General features: G+C 42.8%; 1 protein-coding gene across 1 annotated transcript in view; it reads right to left on the bottom strand.

Moving 5' to 3' along the window:
- Positions 1–13,785, bottom strand: part of ATXN10 (ataxin 10) — a 103,237-nt gene extending 89,452 nt beyond the window's left edge. The window contains exons 1-3 of the mRNA XM_086757745.1: positions 13,661–13,785; positions 6,860–7,051; positions 3,705–3,787 (exon numbers count right to left, since the gene is read on the bottom strand). Coding sequence (XP_086613871.1) covers positions 3,705–3,787; positions 6,860–7,051; positions 13,661–13,785 — 400 coding nt within the window. The remainder of the gene's footprint in view (positions 1–3,704; positions 3,788–6,859; positions 7,052–13,660) is intronic.
- Positions 13,786–15,095: the final 1,310 nt, after the last annotated feature.

Raw genomic sequence — 15,095 nt, 5'->3', positions numbered from 1 at the left:
GTTTTCTGGCCCATTGCCTTAGTGCCATATCACGTACTCAAAACAGCAGCTTTTTCCACAGCTGGCTGGGACAACCACATTACAAGCAGTCAGGAATTTATCTAACTTTTTATAGCATAAAAAAAAAAAAAAAGATGAGATATGCTGAAAGCTTGCAGCAGAGTTAGTTCAGTAAATATACTGAAGTGAGGAGCCAAATTAACCATGTATGTAACACTTGGGCCTAAGATAAACTATTTTAAAAAGTATTTCTCCTAGAAACGCAAAGGAGTCTGGGTTTAATCGAACAAATCTTAGCAACAGTTTTTAATCACAGCACTTTGCACAGCACCTCTTTTTTTGCTGCTTTGATCACTAATGTATTGTTAGAACAGGCAGTTCATCCCCTCCCTTAGAGCCACCACACTAGTCACAGGAGTAGCCAAAGAATATATACTTTAATTCATTTCTGGATTTATCCACTGATCTTTCCAGCAAAAATTACCACACCTCTCAGAGACTTACCAGTCTTAATAGTTACCAATAGAGAAAAGAGTGAAAACATTCCACAGAACATGTTAAAATAATTTTTCAGTCTACATAAATAATTTTCAATCTCTCTTCTTCATAAATACAATAATGTTGGAACTTCCAATTTTTTTAGCCTACAATGATTTGCTTGGGAATTTTTCACAGGGATATGAAGTTAAACATTATTTCATGTTGTGCACTCTGCAATACAGCATTACCTCTTTATCGTTTTATTTTGTTGCTATGGGAGCAACATGGAGGTATTTAAAATACCTTAAGGATAAAAACAGACACCAAGAGGGATCATCCAATCCAACCAGTCATTTAAAGGACGAAACAGGACACATATCCAAATTAACAATTTGAAATATTCCACTTAATACCTAATTAACTGCAAGAATAAAATATACATGCTACTCTAGCCCTGTGAGCTGATTTCCTGTATGAAATACAAGGAGAATCATGAAGCAGAAATATAGTTAATAAACACAGTAACATTTAGTAATTTCATGAGTTTCATTTGTTTCAACAGTGCTACGCAAGTCCAATTTAGCAATTTGTCTCGCTTTTGAAAGTACAACCTACCAATGCACAGTTGAACCTAACTGCTCACTTCTGAGGTATACCCTGTAGAAGGAGCTGGAGCTCCAGGCACTAGCTTCATTCTCACTTGGAACAAAGTTCATCAGATCACTCAGCAAGGCATTGCAACACTTGTGTCCTGGTTCCTGCTAGGATAGAGTTTATTTTCACAGGATGCTGGGAAGGGACACAGCTAGGATAGCTTATTAGTTAGACAACAGCTGGGACAACTTACCAAGATTAGCCAAAGGGATGTCATGCTCATCCCCAAGTGGGGACAGCACCGAGGGAGTTTTTCGCTACTTGGAAGCTGTGTGTCAGGATGCTCTGTGAGCTATTGTACCGTGAATGACATGCTTAGTATATTCTGTTCTTGTTTTGGGGGTCTGTTCCGCCGCCCCCCCCCATCTCTTTTTTCTCTTCCTTTGCTGTTCTCTTAAACCGTTTTTATCCCAAGACAAAAGTTTTGCTTTTTTCTTCCCTCCTGATTCTCCTCCCCACCCTGCTGGTGGAGTGTGCGGGGGGGGCAGGGAGGGAGTGAGCAGCTATGTGGTATTTGAGCTGCCTGAGTGGGGCTAAAGTACAACAAGTTGCTTGTCTATAATTTTTTTGTTGTTGTTGTACTAACATAAAGGGAATACCTAAGCCATGCTCACTACAGATGTTTCTGGATGAGATCAATATTACATACAGTATCAAACGAACCATCTGTCCTGGATCAATACATCAAATTTTAGTTATAACTCAAACTCATTTGTTGAACAGCTATGTAGAATAACAGTCACAAAACACTTTTTATTGAAATGTCATTAAAAACTTTCTGCTCCCCTCTTGATTTTCAACGGCGATAAAAAGAGGTTTTACAACATCCTCTGGCTAGGAAAATGAGTCAGAAGCAGTTAATTAAATTACTGGGTTCCATCCCCTCCTTTCTTTTTGGTTGAGCAACATTCACTGCTGGTTCTTCAGATCCCAGCAGCAGAACACATGCACTTGATAACCCATCAAGGAGGGGTCAGCAGCCACTAGACTGAAGGGGAAACCTCTGGCCATGCATGTAATCAGCAAGGGGTACATCCTGCTCACCCTCCTGCAGATGCTGAGAGGCACCACTCTGCAAGAAAGGCGGTATTCTCACACCACAATTCCTGATGCTTTGAAAAAGCTCAAGGTGGGAAGCCCACTTCCCCAGGACAGCCTTTGGAGCCCACTGCTGTCCAGGACCCTAGGAGGGACAATGACAGGCCTGGCAAAACCAGCATTTTAGTTCCCATCACTTTTCCTTTTCTCTTACAGCTCTACGAAAGTATTCACAATTGTGGTGCAGGATATTCTTGCCCTCTGTGCTGTTTCCCAGTCCTCCCCATCCAACCCTGTCACACCACTTAAGAGTCACTCCTGTGTGCTATCAGTTCCTCCTCTTTATGGTCACTGAGCAAGTCCTCTTTTTGCCACCTACAGGGTTAATTCTGGTCCTCCCATATTGAAGGACTGTGCTAGCATCACTGATCTTTCCCTGGAAGAAGGATTCCAGCAACAGGTGAAGGAGTGAATGTGGCTTAAGCATAACACTGTCACATGCCTGAAATGCTTCATTTTGAGCCAAATACAGCACCAAAGGAAAAAAAAAAAAAAACAATATCCTGGACTTCACTGCTCTTTCCCAGCTTCATAAAGGTGTTTGAAGGTAAGTTACCGTATGACAGTAGTTTCACTTGCTTTCACAAAATTATAGAAAAGCAGCAACAGGAACCCAGTAAAAACCTCATCCAAGTAATGGGAGTGAAAAGAAATAGAAGTAGCAAAAGAAACCAAATGTTCCCTACTTTCTGCAACCACAGATGGTAAAGACTGGGGTCCAGTGCCCTGTATCAAGCTCCACATGCACACACAGAGAAATGCAGATTGTGAAGACAATTACTGAAAATGCCTCAATATCCAGTGAAATGAGGTCAGTAGAAATTGGTAGCAATAACTGCCATTAAGGAGGAAGGATACTCTATAGTCAGATTTTCTCTTCACTGCATGAAAATAAAATAATACACTCATCCATTAAGGAAATGTACTTAGTACAGTACTTAGTTCTTGGCAGATATTACCCTGACTGGCCAGCAACTACAGTACAGAAATAAACATTAAAAAATAATTTTTAAAAAGCGACAGCCAAAATCTGTTTCCTGGAATCAGATAAATTATTTCAAGTGTCATCAAAATAAAAAAGGACTATTTCTTAATTTCACTATGTTCACAGATCAAATAAAAAGATAGTAAAACAGCACAACATATTTTGAATGGAGGTATTATAGGAACTTTTCTTTTTTGCAATTCAAATATCCTGATTAATTTTAAAGACGTTTCCACATATCTTTCCTTTAACAATCTATAGGGAACAGTTCAGGGAAAATACAATTGGACTAGACTTGGGGCTAAGATGTTTTTCAAGCAGCATAAGAGAAGGCCCTTCAATTCTTAACTGCAATTCAAGAAATAATTAAGCTTATTTATTAAAAAAAATGCATCAGTAAGGTGACATCATACCACCGCAAGACTTCCCACTTAAAAAAAAAAAAATATAGTGCAGGCTATATATTTAACAAAATCCACAGCCTTACCAGTCAATAACAATTCTTCTTTGATTTGTATCCCATGAAGCAATTTGATCAAATGGACAGACGTAGATATGAGACCCAAGTTCCTATTATTAAATAGGGAAAAAAAAATAAAATCACGTGATATGAAAAACATCCAGATAAAGTGAAAAGGCTTTTCACTGAAGCTAGCAGCAAGTCTGTAACACCTTCAGAAACTCTGAAATAAAAAGCAGTTTCTCCTACTTAACTGTGCCTGACTATCAGTAGCCACACTACTACCACCAGAAGCAAAAGGAACATTTTACTGCATCAGCCTGCATATTAGCAATTTTGGACTAAGTACCTTCAGAGCCAAGTACCCTTTCCTCTCTTTTTTTTTGCTATTCTTCTAAATCTGATGTTAAAAATTAGCAGGTTATTCCTGCAATTTACACAGCTTTATTTGTGTAAAAACTTTGCTTTGTTTGAAGTTTGAGTGTTCAGGGAAAGTGTCCACATATCTTACTTAGTAATAAACTCTGAGGATTTTAAATACCAACAAAGTTATTAGTGATGCCCATCAAAGGAACAACAGGGCCAGTTCAAAGTGAAACATAAAAAACTCTCAGGGGGAAGCAGGGATGCTCAAGTAATCATCTATCCTTTCTCTAGTGAGAAGGAATCATAGGTAGAATCTCAGAATGGTTTGGGTTGGAAGGGATCTTTAACGATCATCTAGTCCAATCCCCCTGCTGTGGGCAGGGACAACTTGCACTAGACCAGGTAGGTGAAAGATCCATTCAACCTGACCTCGAACACTTCCAGACATGGAAAAACAGGGTGATAGCGAAAATAAGCCAGTGAAGCCAAGCCACTTGGAATCAAAAATGCCAAAATAATTCTGCAGCCACAGGTCAGCAATCCTGGAGCTAGACAACATGTATACCAGGATGTGCATGCAACAGGAGAAAAAAACAAGTCAAAGAATACTGCACAAACAGATGAAGTTTTCAGCTTTTAACTCATTTGCACTTCAGTGATCAAGCCTTTTGAGAAGAGATCAGCCAAGACAAGTGGCTGAAATTTCAGAACATGGCAATAACATCTCCACCAAACCTTCACACTCATGCATTAATTACTTGAAAAATATCATATAATCACATATGAATGCTGAATAATTGTCTTCTGCAGATGTCTGCTATACAAACATGTGCTCTTTCCCATTAACTTCTAACACAGAAGGGAAGCCAAAGATACATTTATAAATATACAATGCACACTGGTATACATATAATCTATTAAAATAAAAACATTTCCCGTTTCTTCAGATCCCAAATTTCTTCACAGAACACAAAGCAGAAAAACTGACCCTGGAAGGAACAAAGCTTCATATTCCCCAATAGTTTAAAAGCTGTTACACAATCCATGTGTTTACAATCTTTGCATTCTTTCCTAGAAACAACCAGTTTCAATTTTGACCAAACGATTTGTAATTTGGGCGTTTTTTTTGGAATATCTGAATGTTGCACACTTCAAACCAATATGCAAGGCACATAATTTTCTTTCCATTCACAACTTCCGATTATTCAGGACATTTAGTTCCTAAAGAAGTTGTGCATTTGTAACTGTTTAAAATCAACACAGACATGTGGCTAATATACAGCCGGCTCAAAGCACCCAGTGCTGTATTAAAAGCAGCATAAATTGTTTTGCTGTTACAAAGCCAAAACAGTATTCGGTGAGTGATTCACTGAGTCCTTCACTGCTACAAACATGGTGAGAACTTTCTATACACACAGGCCTTCCGCCTCCTGCGGTCTAAAGGAAAGTACAGTTATTAGCAATCAGCTTCCTCAATGAGCAAGGCTATGCTAACTGCCTAGTGAGGGCAAGTATGCAGCACAGGTATAATCAGTACAGAGCACAGTTTTGTTGAGAGGCAGGTTGGATATCTGAATTCCATTAGAACGTAAAAATTAGTTTTAACTTTCTAATGGAATTCAGATATCCATAACTAGGTTGTATTTGTCATAGTACTGAAAAGGGCAAACCTACCAACTCCCAGCCACGCAATTCTGTTCCCTCTGTTTTGTTAACATGAGTAACTATGGAGCTACAGTAAGTTACGCTAAGGAACTCAGTCTGGCTCAACATCCACCCAGCAAAAATTTATAAACAAGCATACACATTTTCTGTCAGATCACTTCCTTGACCAACAACAAGATCACAAGTGCTAGCACTGCCAGGAACAAAAAGGTAAGAGCCTGAGCTTAGATTTACCTTATTCTAAAACTAATGCTTTCTATGAGAAGTCATGTAACTTCTGAGGCATTAACAAAATTCTGCCCCAGTAGAGAAGTCGTGACTTTATCTGATGCCAAAATTATATTTAGCACAATAAAACCAAATTTGACAAGTCCCAAGCAATGAAATTTTAAGATTATACTAGACAATGAAGAATTTGTTGTCGAGTAAACTTGTAGAAGGTTTTTGGGGGAGTTTTTTGGTTGATTGGTTTTAGGTTCTTGGGGAGGGGATGTTTTGGATTGTTTTTTTTTTTAAAAAAAAAACCAGCAGGTAGACCACCAGTTTTTCAGTTAACTACAGCTGGCTGTATCCCAAGCATCCCCACAATGTTGCAACAGATGCAGGCAACAAAAGAGAGGCTCAATAACTTAAGAAGCCAAATTGACTTCTTATTATTCATTAACACATTAATATCAGTTTACCTGTATATCTATCAGGGTTGATATGCACAACTCCACACACTGTACTTTGCCATGAGTGCCAGACACATCTAAAGGTACCTTAAAAAACCATACTAATTCTGTAACTGATAATTAGGACTATTTACTTATTCATTGTGTTATCCAAAAAAATAAACACACCAAAGAGAAAAAAAAAAAGCATAGTTCTACAGTCAGACTTCCAAAAGGCTTATATCATTTGCATAATCAACTCATACTACGGACACAAACACTTTGTGCTATTATTCAGCAGTGCCTCAAACTCTGACCTACAAATAGGTCAGCTATTTTTGTTCCTTGCATGCTTCATTTCAAGTGATCGCATCAAGCAGGAAATATCAGTTGACAAATCAACTAACACAGCAGTGTAAAATAAGAATCTCTCTATAAAACCACACAAGCATCAGATGGTTATATTTTTAATTGGGTTAAAATGGATCATAACTATACCTCATGACATGTTGATTCTTGGCACACTTAACACAGGCATTCCTCAGACATCTGAAACACTCAGCTATGAGCAGCAGGCAGGTGTCTAGATCTACTAATCCACAGGAGTCCTTGTAGGCCTGCTCAATTTCACTCGAGGTGCTCATCAGGATTTCCATAAGGTTCCGAAACAGACTTTCTTCTGCCATTTCTCTGAAATAAATAAATTGGTAGTGAACAAAAAACCAACCAAACAAACAAAAAAGCCACTACCAAAAAGCATCATATTATGACAATTATGCTTCTTATTGTAAACTCGAAGATGTTTCTTCATTCAATCTGTAACTATCCTTAGTATACAAGGTCTTTCAAGTACAAAGAGCAAAATATATGCACACAATCATCCCACCAGCCTTTTCTGAAAAGGGGCTGTGAGGGAGCCGATTGCCATAGCATTCCTACAGCTCCTTGGAATATAGAAACAATCAAAGAGTATCCCTAATGCATATAGCTATCATAATTATACATGACACTGCGTGTTGTTTTAAGAATCAGGAATTGATTTAATGAACACTTTAGATATTTAGCACTAGATGTTTCAGAAGAAGGTATCAGAAACTCTGTTATAAAATAGCCTGCCACAAATTTTACCAGAGGGAGAAAGAGTTCACGAAGAATGCCTGTGGCTACACTAGCATCATTCTGAAGTGTGTGAATCAAAGCCAAGGGAGAACTTGGCTTCAACAGAAGAACTTCTACTTCAGCAGAAAACTAATGAAACAAACAAAAAAAATACTACACCACTTCTTAGAGTATCAAAACATACAACACTACAAAACCATAAGCACATAGGCAGATAATGTACGAATGGACAAGAGAGTTGATGCTGCTGCACCGTGTAGCTTCACCAAACTCCCCAGAACTAACAAGTACATTTGCAGATGACCTGTCACACAGATACACACAATGTTTCCAAACTGCAGCTATTCATACTCTCTCCTCTGATTTTATGTTCAGAAAGGAGACATTGCACATTTTCTAAGCCTCTTATCACTCTTGTTGCTCCAATAGTGACACTTTCATGTTTGTCTACATCTTACTGGCAGTACAGTGCATCCAACACTAAGGTCTGTTAGGGTGTGGAGTAGACTTACAAAGAAGGTAGAGCACTTGTACTGTATGAAATACAACAATGTACACAAATATCATTAAATTACTACATTAGATTTCAGATCTCTAGGAAATATGTATTTTATTCTACAAACTCACAGTTGATCAAAATCAACACACTTACACAATCTCCATCTACACTAAAACATTAAAAAAAAAAAAAAACCAAACCACAGCATCAATGAGAATTATCAAGGTGGAGCAAGGGCAGGGGAAGCTACATTTTGCAGTGGTGTAAATCTGAGGGGAAAATACCACAGTGGCACAACAAAAACCAAAAGCAGAGCTGGCCTTCAGTCATAAAGAAAACAGTGGAGCTTATATAACCAGAAAAAAGTTTCGAATTTGTTTTTTTTTTTTTAAGGAGTAAGAAAGGACATTTATGGGACTTGAACTTTCAACTTACAAGAAGTGGTACAGCTCCTGCTGCTTCATGACAGGCATGTCTGCCAAAAGAAGATCCAGCCAGGCCCCATCCCAAACACACAAAAGCCATGTTTTCTCTATTGACTGAGGATGCCATACAGAACGATTAGCTGTTAGTCAGCTGAGTTTTTAAACACTGAAATTATTCTAAAATAGGAAAATTCTCAGTCCAGCTGCACTTTCCTTTGTATTTGCCTACATCATGTGTTGGATTATCACATGAAACCGGTCATTTGCTGACCCAACTTCAAAATGTAAGAAGTCAGTGGTCAGAGCAAGACATGTGCTACTGTACAACATTCTATTATTTGAAATTGGTAAAATAGAAATTTTAATAAGCTGCAAGTACTTTTATGCGTGTTCTTATGACTCTGCCATTAAAAGGACACCTTAAAGTTATTCTGATCCTGGAAAAGTTTCTACTCTTTTTACAGTTATGCAGCAGAACAGAAGTTTTAGTCAAACTGCATCACAAACATACTGGGCTGTTGTGACAACTTTTCTCTTAATATTAAATTGAAAGTTAAAAAAAAAAAATCTAAGACTGTTTTCAGTAAAATACAAAGATTAAACTTTTGCCTGTCTTAACAAAGCAAATGTGAGGTACGTAAGGAAGTGCCTGTCCTCACTGTAAATGTGGAAGCAGATATTGATTTTTATATACCAGTGAGAAGAGACAGAACTCCTAATCTCTCCCTTGCACGCTAAGAAAGAAAATGAATGTGCTCAAGCCAGATCTTTCTGGGCAGAAATCAAGTATCTTCCTATAACAGAAAAGAAAAACGCAAATGAACAAGCAAAAGTTATTCCCGGTTATTTAACCGCCCATTGTACTCGAAGAGCAGGTTCGAGATCATCTGAGGAACCTGAAGGTGCACAAGTCCATGGGACCTGATGAGATCCATCCGCAGGTCCTGAGGGAACTGGCGGATGAAGTTGCCAAGCCACTGGCTATCGTATCTGAGAAGTCGTGGCGGTCTGGTGAGGTCCCCGATGACTGGAAGAGAGGGAACATAACCCCCATTTTTAAAAAGGGGAATAAGGAAGACCCAAGTAACTACAGGCCGGTCAGCCTCACCTCTGTGCCTGGCAAGGTCATGGAGCAGATTCTCCTGGAAACCATGCTAAGGCACACGGAGAGCAAGGAGGTGGTTGGTGACAGCCAACATGGCTTCACCAAGGGCAGATCGTGCCTGACCAATTTGGTGGCCTTCTATGACGGGGTGACGGCATCGGTGGACAAGGGACAAGCAACTGACATCATCTACCTGGACTTGTGCACAGCTTTTGACACTGTCCCGCACGACATCCTTCTCTCTAAACTAGAGAGGCATGGGTTTGATGGATGAGCCACTCGGTGGATAAGGAGTTGGCTGGATGGCCGCACTCAGAGAGTGGTGGTCAACAGCTCGATGTCCATGTGGAGACCGGTCACGAGTGGCGTCCCTCAGGGGTCCGTGCTGGGCCCGGCCCTGTTCAACATCTTTGTCAGCGACATGGACAGTGGGATAGAGCGCACCCTCAGCAAGTTCGCTGATGAAACCAAGCTGTGTGGTGCCGTCGACACACTGGAAGGGAGGGATGCCATCCAGAGGGACCTTGACAGGCTGGAGAGGTGGGCCCGTGCCAACCTCATGAAGTTCAACCGGGCCACGTGCAAGGTCCTGCATCTGGGTCATGGCAATCCCAGGCACAAATACAGGCTGGGCGGGGAATGGATTGAGAGCAGCCCTGAGGAGAAGGACTTGGGAGTGCTGGTGGATGAGAAGCTTAACATGAGCAGGCAATGCGCCTTTGCGGCCCAGAAGGCCAACCGCATCCTGGGCTGCATCAAGAGGAGCGTGGCCAGCAGGTCGAGGGAGGTGATTCTCCCCCTCTACTCTGCCCTGGTGAGACACCACCTGGAGTACTGTGTCCAGTTCTGGAGCCCCCAGCACAAGAAGGACATGGACCAGTTGGAAAGGGTCCAGAGGAGGGCCACCAAGATGATAAAAGGGCTGGAGCACCTCTCTTATGAGGACAGGCTGAGAGAGTTGGGGCTGTTCAGCCTGGAGAAGAGGAGGCTCCGGGGAGACCTGATAGCGGTCTTCCAGTACCTAAAGGGGGCCTACAAAAGAGATGGGGAGAGGCTGTTTAGTAGGGCCTGTTGCAATAAGACAAGGAGTAATGGTTTTAAAATAGTGGGGGGTAGATTTAGATTAGAAATTAGGAAAAAAATTTTTACGATGCAATTTATAGAACACTGGAACAGGTTGCCCAGAAAGGCGGTGGAGGCCCCATCCCTGGAAACGTTCAAGGCCAGGCTGGATGAGGCTCTGAGCAACCTGACCTAGTCAGGGATGTCCCTGCTCCTTGCAGGGGGGTTGGACTAGATGACCTTTGAAGGTCCCTTCCAACCCAAACCATTCTATGATTCTGTGATTCCAAATGAACAAGGAATGACTTAAAGGCTGTTTGGTAAAGCAGGATGCTATTTTAAAATGTAAATGAGACTCATGCTTAAGCATTTATAAGTTACTGCAATTTGACTGTGTACTCCAAAGGAATTTTAGTTAAAATCATCCTTCTGCATAAAAACAAGATTTCTCAAATTAGCGAAGAGAGTGGGAAGTGTTTAGCTAATGTTAAGAAACCAGTCAAGAGTGATTTCAGGTAACTGTTCCACAGCAATGCTTAGCACCATTTTTAAAAAAATAATCTTTTTCCAGCGGTACAATAAAGATTCACACACAGATAAAAATAGCAGCTACATATTTAAAATGTATTTTTGAAAAAGAAAATATTTTACTTCCCTAACCTTTAAATATTAATCTATAAAACTAGCAAAGAGCCTGTTAAGTAGCTTTTTGATTAAAAATATACCTTCTACTGCAAACAGCCCTTGACATCATTAATTCAGAACTGCTCTGTGGATATTTCACAAACTTCTGTTTCCTATGTTTTGTTGCCTAAGACAGGACCTTCACAGTTTGCTACTACCACGTGTCCTTGATTTCAGCATCACATATTCTGCAGGTAATACAAAAGGAAGCAGAAGCAAAGTAGCCCAGCTCTCAGACAAGGAAGACATGCACACTTTCTTGTTAAGTAAAAACAAAGAGTCAGAATTCATGTATCCATGCCAAAAGAAAGATTACTGGAACAATCCTTGTAAGACCTAAGTGCTTGATTGTTAAAAACAGAAACTGTACAAGGTAACAGCCTAGTGAATACAGAGTTAGAAACATAAATGCATCTCTGTCCAAAAGACCAGGACTCCAAAAACCATTAAATTAGTCAGGAATTATGCAAACAATTCACAAGTTTGCAATTGAGTATTTCTATTTCTACTCTATGTTTTAGGTACTTATACAATTCCACTCCTGTAAGCAGAGTCCCTAAAAAGCCTTTAAAATATTTGTCTTCACCATATTCCCGGTAATAAAATAAAGCCATTTTCTTCCTTTTGTAGATTAGTAATGGAAGCAGTAAAGAATCAGGTCATCTGCTCAAAAGCATTGGAAGTCTCAAGTAAAGCACACGGCTGAATTAAAGTCTCCCACATTTCACGCCATGGTCTCGTAGTCTGGGTATTATTTTCCTCACTTTACTTGCTTCTGAATCACAGACCACTAGGACTCACATTTTTACATTATTCTGATACCACAAGCACCGAACAATCATGTAGTAACAAAAGAATTGTCACTGAATATCACAACCTCAAATACCAAATTTCCATTGTGTTGTGTCTTCTGGTTCAACAGCACCATTCCACAATTGGACAAATTTATTGCCAAAGTTGCTCTCATATCCATTCTGTCACATCCTATAGGATGTAAACTAACACTACAGCCTTGTCCTTCTGGAAGGGCAATTACAGTGTCTCTCTTCCAGCCCACCTGCACCCACAAAACTTGGCTGTTTTGGGGAGTATCTATTCCTCTGTCAAACACAGTAGCAGAGGCTTCAGGGAGGAAGACAAGAAACAGACAAAGAAAATTATCAGCATGTAAGCACAAAATTTGCACAGGTCCTCCTCTTTTCCTAGAGAAACTGAGAAGAACACTAGAAGGTGGCCTCCTGTACCCACAGAGATTACCAGAGAATATTTGTAAGTACATCTTCCCCCTACGCCCCTGACTTTTAAATGTGGATTTAATTAACAAAAAACAGTATTAGGAAATTTAAAAACCCAGCCACCACCACAATTCTATGATACGCTAAAAAGTTTGATTTCTTCTTTCTTATGTGTTATAACCTTCACAGAGCTACTGTTAGAAGGAGTGAACACAAGCTTCACGCCAGCCTATGCCATGCCCACAAAAAGTGGAAACGGTTATTGTAAGCCAAATCACGCAGCTGAACCTCTGCCCAACCAACCTTTACCAAAGTCAAGTGTTGTGCGGTATTGCAGAGGTTCCCTCAACCTAACCAGAACAGCAGCACTCCATATCAGCCCCTTGCTTTCTGCAGGAACCCTATGCTTTCTCTCCCTATCTTAAAGCTAAGAGGCACCCAATCTTTCTGCCCACTGAAGCCACCGCAGTCCATGCAAGCCCTCAGTCACCAAGGCCCACAACCACCACCCTCGTCCCAAAGCCTCGGCCTCGCACGGCCACAAAACCCTTGCCCAGCAAGGCCTTGCACAGAGACGTCTTACTCATTCCTAGCCGCCCTGCGGGACTTGCTGAGGTGTTTTGCCCCACAGCAGCTACTCCCACAGCTACAACCCACCCCAGTGTACCTGCCTAGGGGGGCAACTGCTGTCATTTGCAACCTTACTGCCCGCTGGGTCACACAGGCAATGAGAAGAGGTGACTGGGAGACACTGTGCCTTCCTCCCCTACCCTGGGCCTGCCACAGGCCCAGGGAGGCGAGCAGACTGTCAGCGCCCCAGGGGAACGGAGGGGAGAAGGGCCACGTCACCCCCACTGGCCCCGACCCCACAGGCGACCCCCGTGTCCCACACGAAGAGCCCTCAGGGGGCAAAGATTTCACAGCAAGAACCGGCAGCACCCGACCGCTCCTCTGCGGGCACTGAGGCCCTCTTCCGCAGCGCAGCTCGCAGCCGACACCCCGGGGGGCAGGACTACGCCGGGAGCAAAGGTGAGCCCTGCCTCCACGCACACGGGCGAGCGGCCGCCCCGCCGCAGGGACCACCCCGGGCCCGCCAGCACCGCCGCTTTCCGCCGCCGGAGCTCCCTCCCCCGGCCCACGTGGCCGCGGCCGGCCCCTCCTCCCTCCTACCTGGGCTGCGCTTCCCGGAACAGGGCCGTCAGCGCCCGTACGCTTTCCAGCCGGGCCTCTGGCGCGGCCGCCACGGCGTGCCCCAGCCGCGCTACCGCAGTAGGCAGCGCTCCCGCCGCCGCCATCGCCTGCCCCGGCGCAGCCCAGCTCCGCCCCCTCCGCGGCGCGGAAATGGCGGCGGCCCGGCCCCAGCGGGCGGGCGGCGAGGCGCTGCGCCCCGCAGGGCCGGCCCGGGGCCCGGCGGTAAAATGGCTGCCTTGCCTGTCGGGGCGCGGGAGGGTGGTGTGGTGGTGTCCCGTGTGGGTCCACGAGGCGTAAACCTTGCCTTCCCCCCCTCCCCGTGAAAAATAAACTCTGGTGACAGGTGTCAGTTCCGCCTCCTTCCGCGGGCCCACAGCGGCCGTCGGGGCTGCCCCTCGGCTCTTCTCAGGGAGCCGGGTGAAGGCTGGCTGTGCACCGCAGGCCCCGAGTCGGCGTTCCACTTGTCCCATCCGCCTTTGGAGATACCTGCCTCTAAATGGTCCAAATATGTGTCTCAGTATGTTCTAAACATATGTATGAAAAGTTAACATGGGGGGAAAAAATCAAGCTTCCCAAGGATAAAAAGACATGGCCAGATACTACAGAAAGCCTCATTAAACTGGCATGAAACTGAATTTAGCATAGACAGTCAAAGGAACCTGAAAGCAGCCCCTCAAACAAAAAGCATATGGCAGAAAAACCCCACTGGTGGTTAATTTCTCTGCATTCACACCTTCCTCTGTGTTTCCCCACGCGTCCCTGGTACCCAAGGCCACGTAAGTGGTGCCTGACACTGCGAGGACCAGAGGAGACCTCACTGCTGCCCCCGAGCCCCTACACAGCTGAAGGATGTATCCCTCTTCTAGAAATAAACATGCATGTCTTGGGTTACCAGTGGGGCAGGCTTTTTACTAAGTCTGCTGTTGAACTTGTTTGTCCATTAGTAAGTGCCATTTCCAGGCCTTTTCCTGGTAATTACTGTGTATTACTTGTTAATGCACAAACAAGCAGCTCTCAACAGCTTTACAGCAAAAATCAATTGGTTCAAACAACAAGCAGAAATTAAGAAAGAAAAAGATGCCAGGCAAGAGCCTTTGCCATCATGCAGGTTCTTCCTTTTACTAGTTCCTATTACTTTTAAGAATTGCCTATTCATGAGTAAAGAGTAATTTGTTTCAACTGCAGTAAGCTCAAGACCAAGAACAGTGAAGCATCAGAAGTGTCCTGGCTGCAGCTGAGTATGTGGTGCCCGACAGCAATGACTTGGGGAAGATACAGCTACCGCACATAACAACGTTGTTCTGCATGTTCTTGCTGACCACTGATTCAGTATGTCTGTGCAACCAGCAGATCACAACTTCAATGAAAGAAGCAGTAGACTACACTAACATCCAACAAGATAGTCACACATGCT

Source organism: Chlamydotis macqueenii, chromosome 1 (genome assembly GCF_036417535.1).
Source record: "Chlamydotis macqueenii isolate bChlMac1 chromosome 1, bChlMac1.mat, whole genome shotgun sequence".
NCBI lineage: Eukaryota > Metazoa > Chordata > Aves > Otidiformes > Otididae > Chlamydotis > Chlamydotis macqueenii.
The sequence above is the reverse complement of the archived record's forward strand: the minus strand, read 5'-3'. Positions and strand labels throughout refer to the sequence as shown.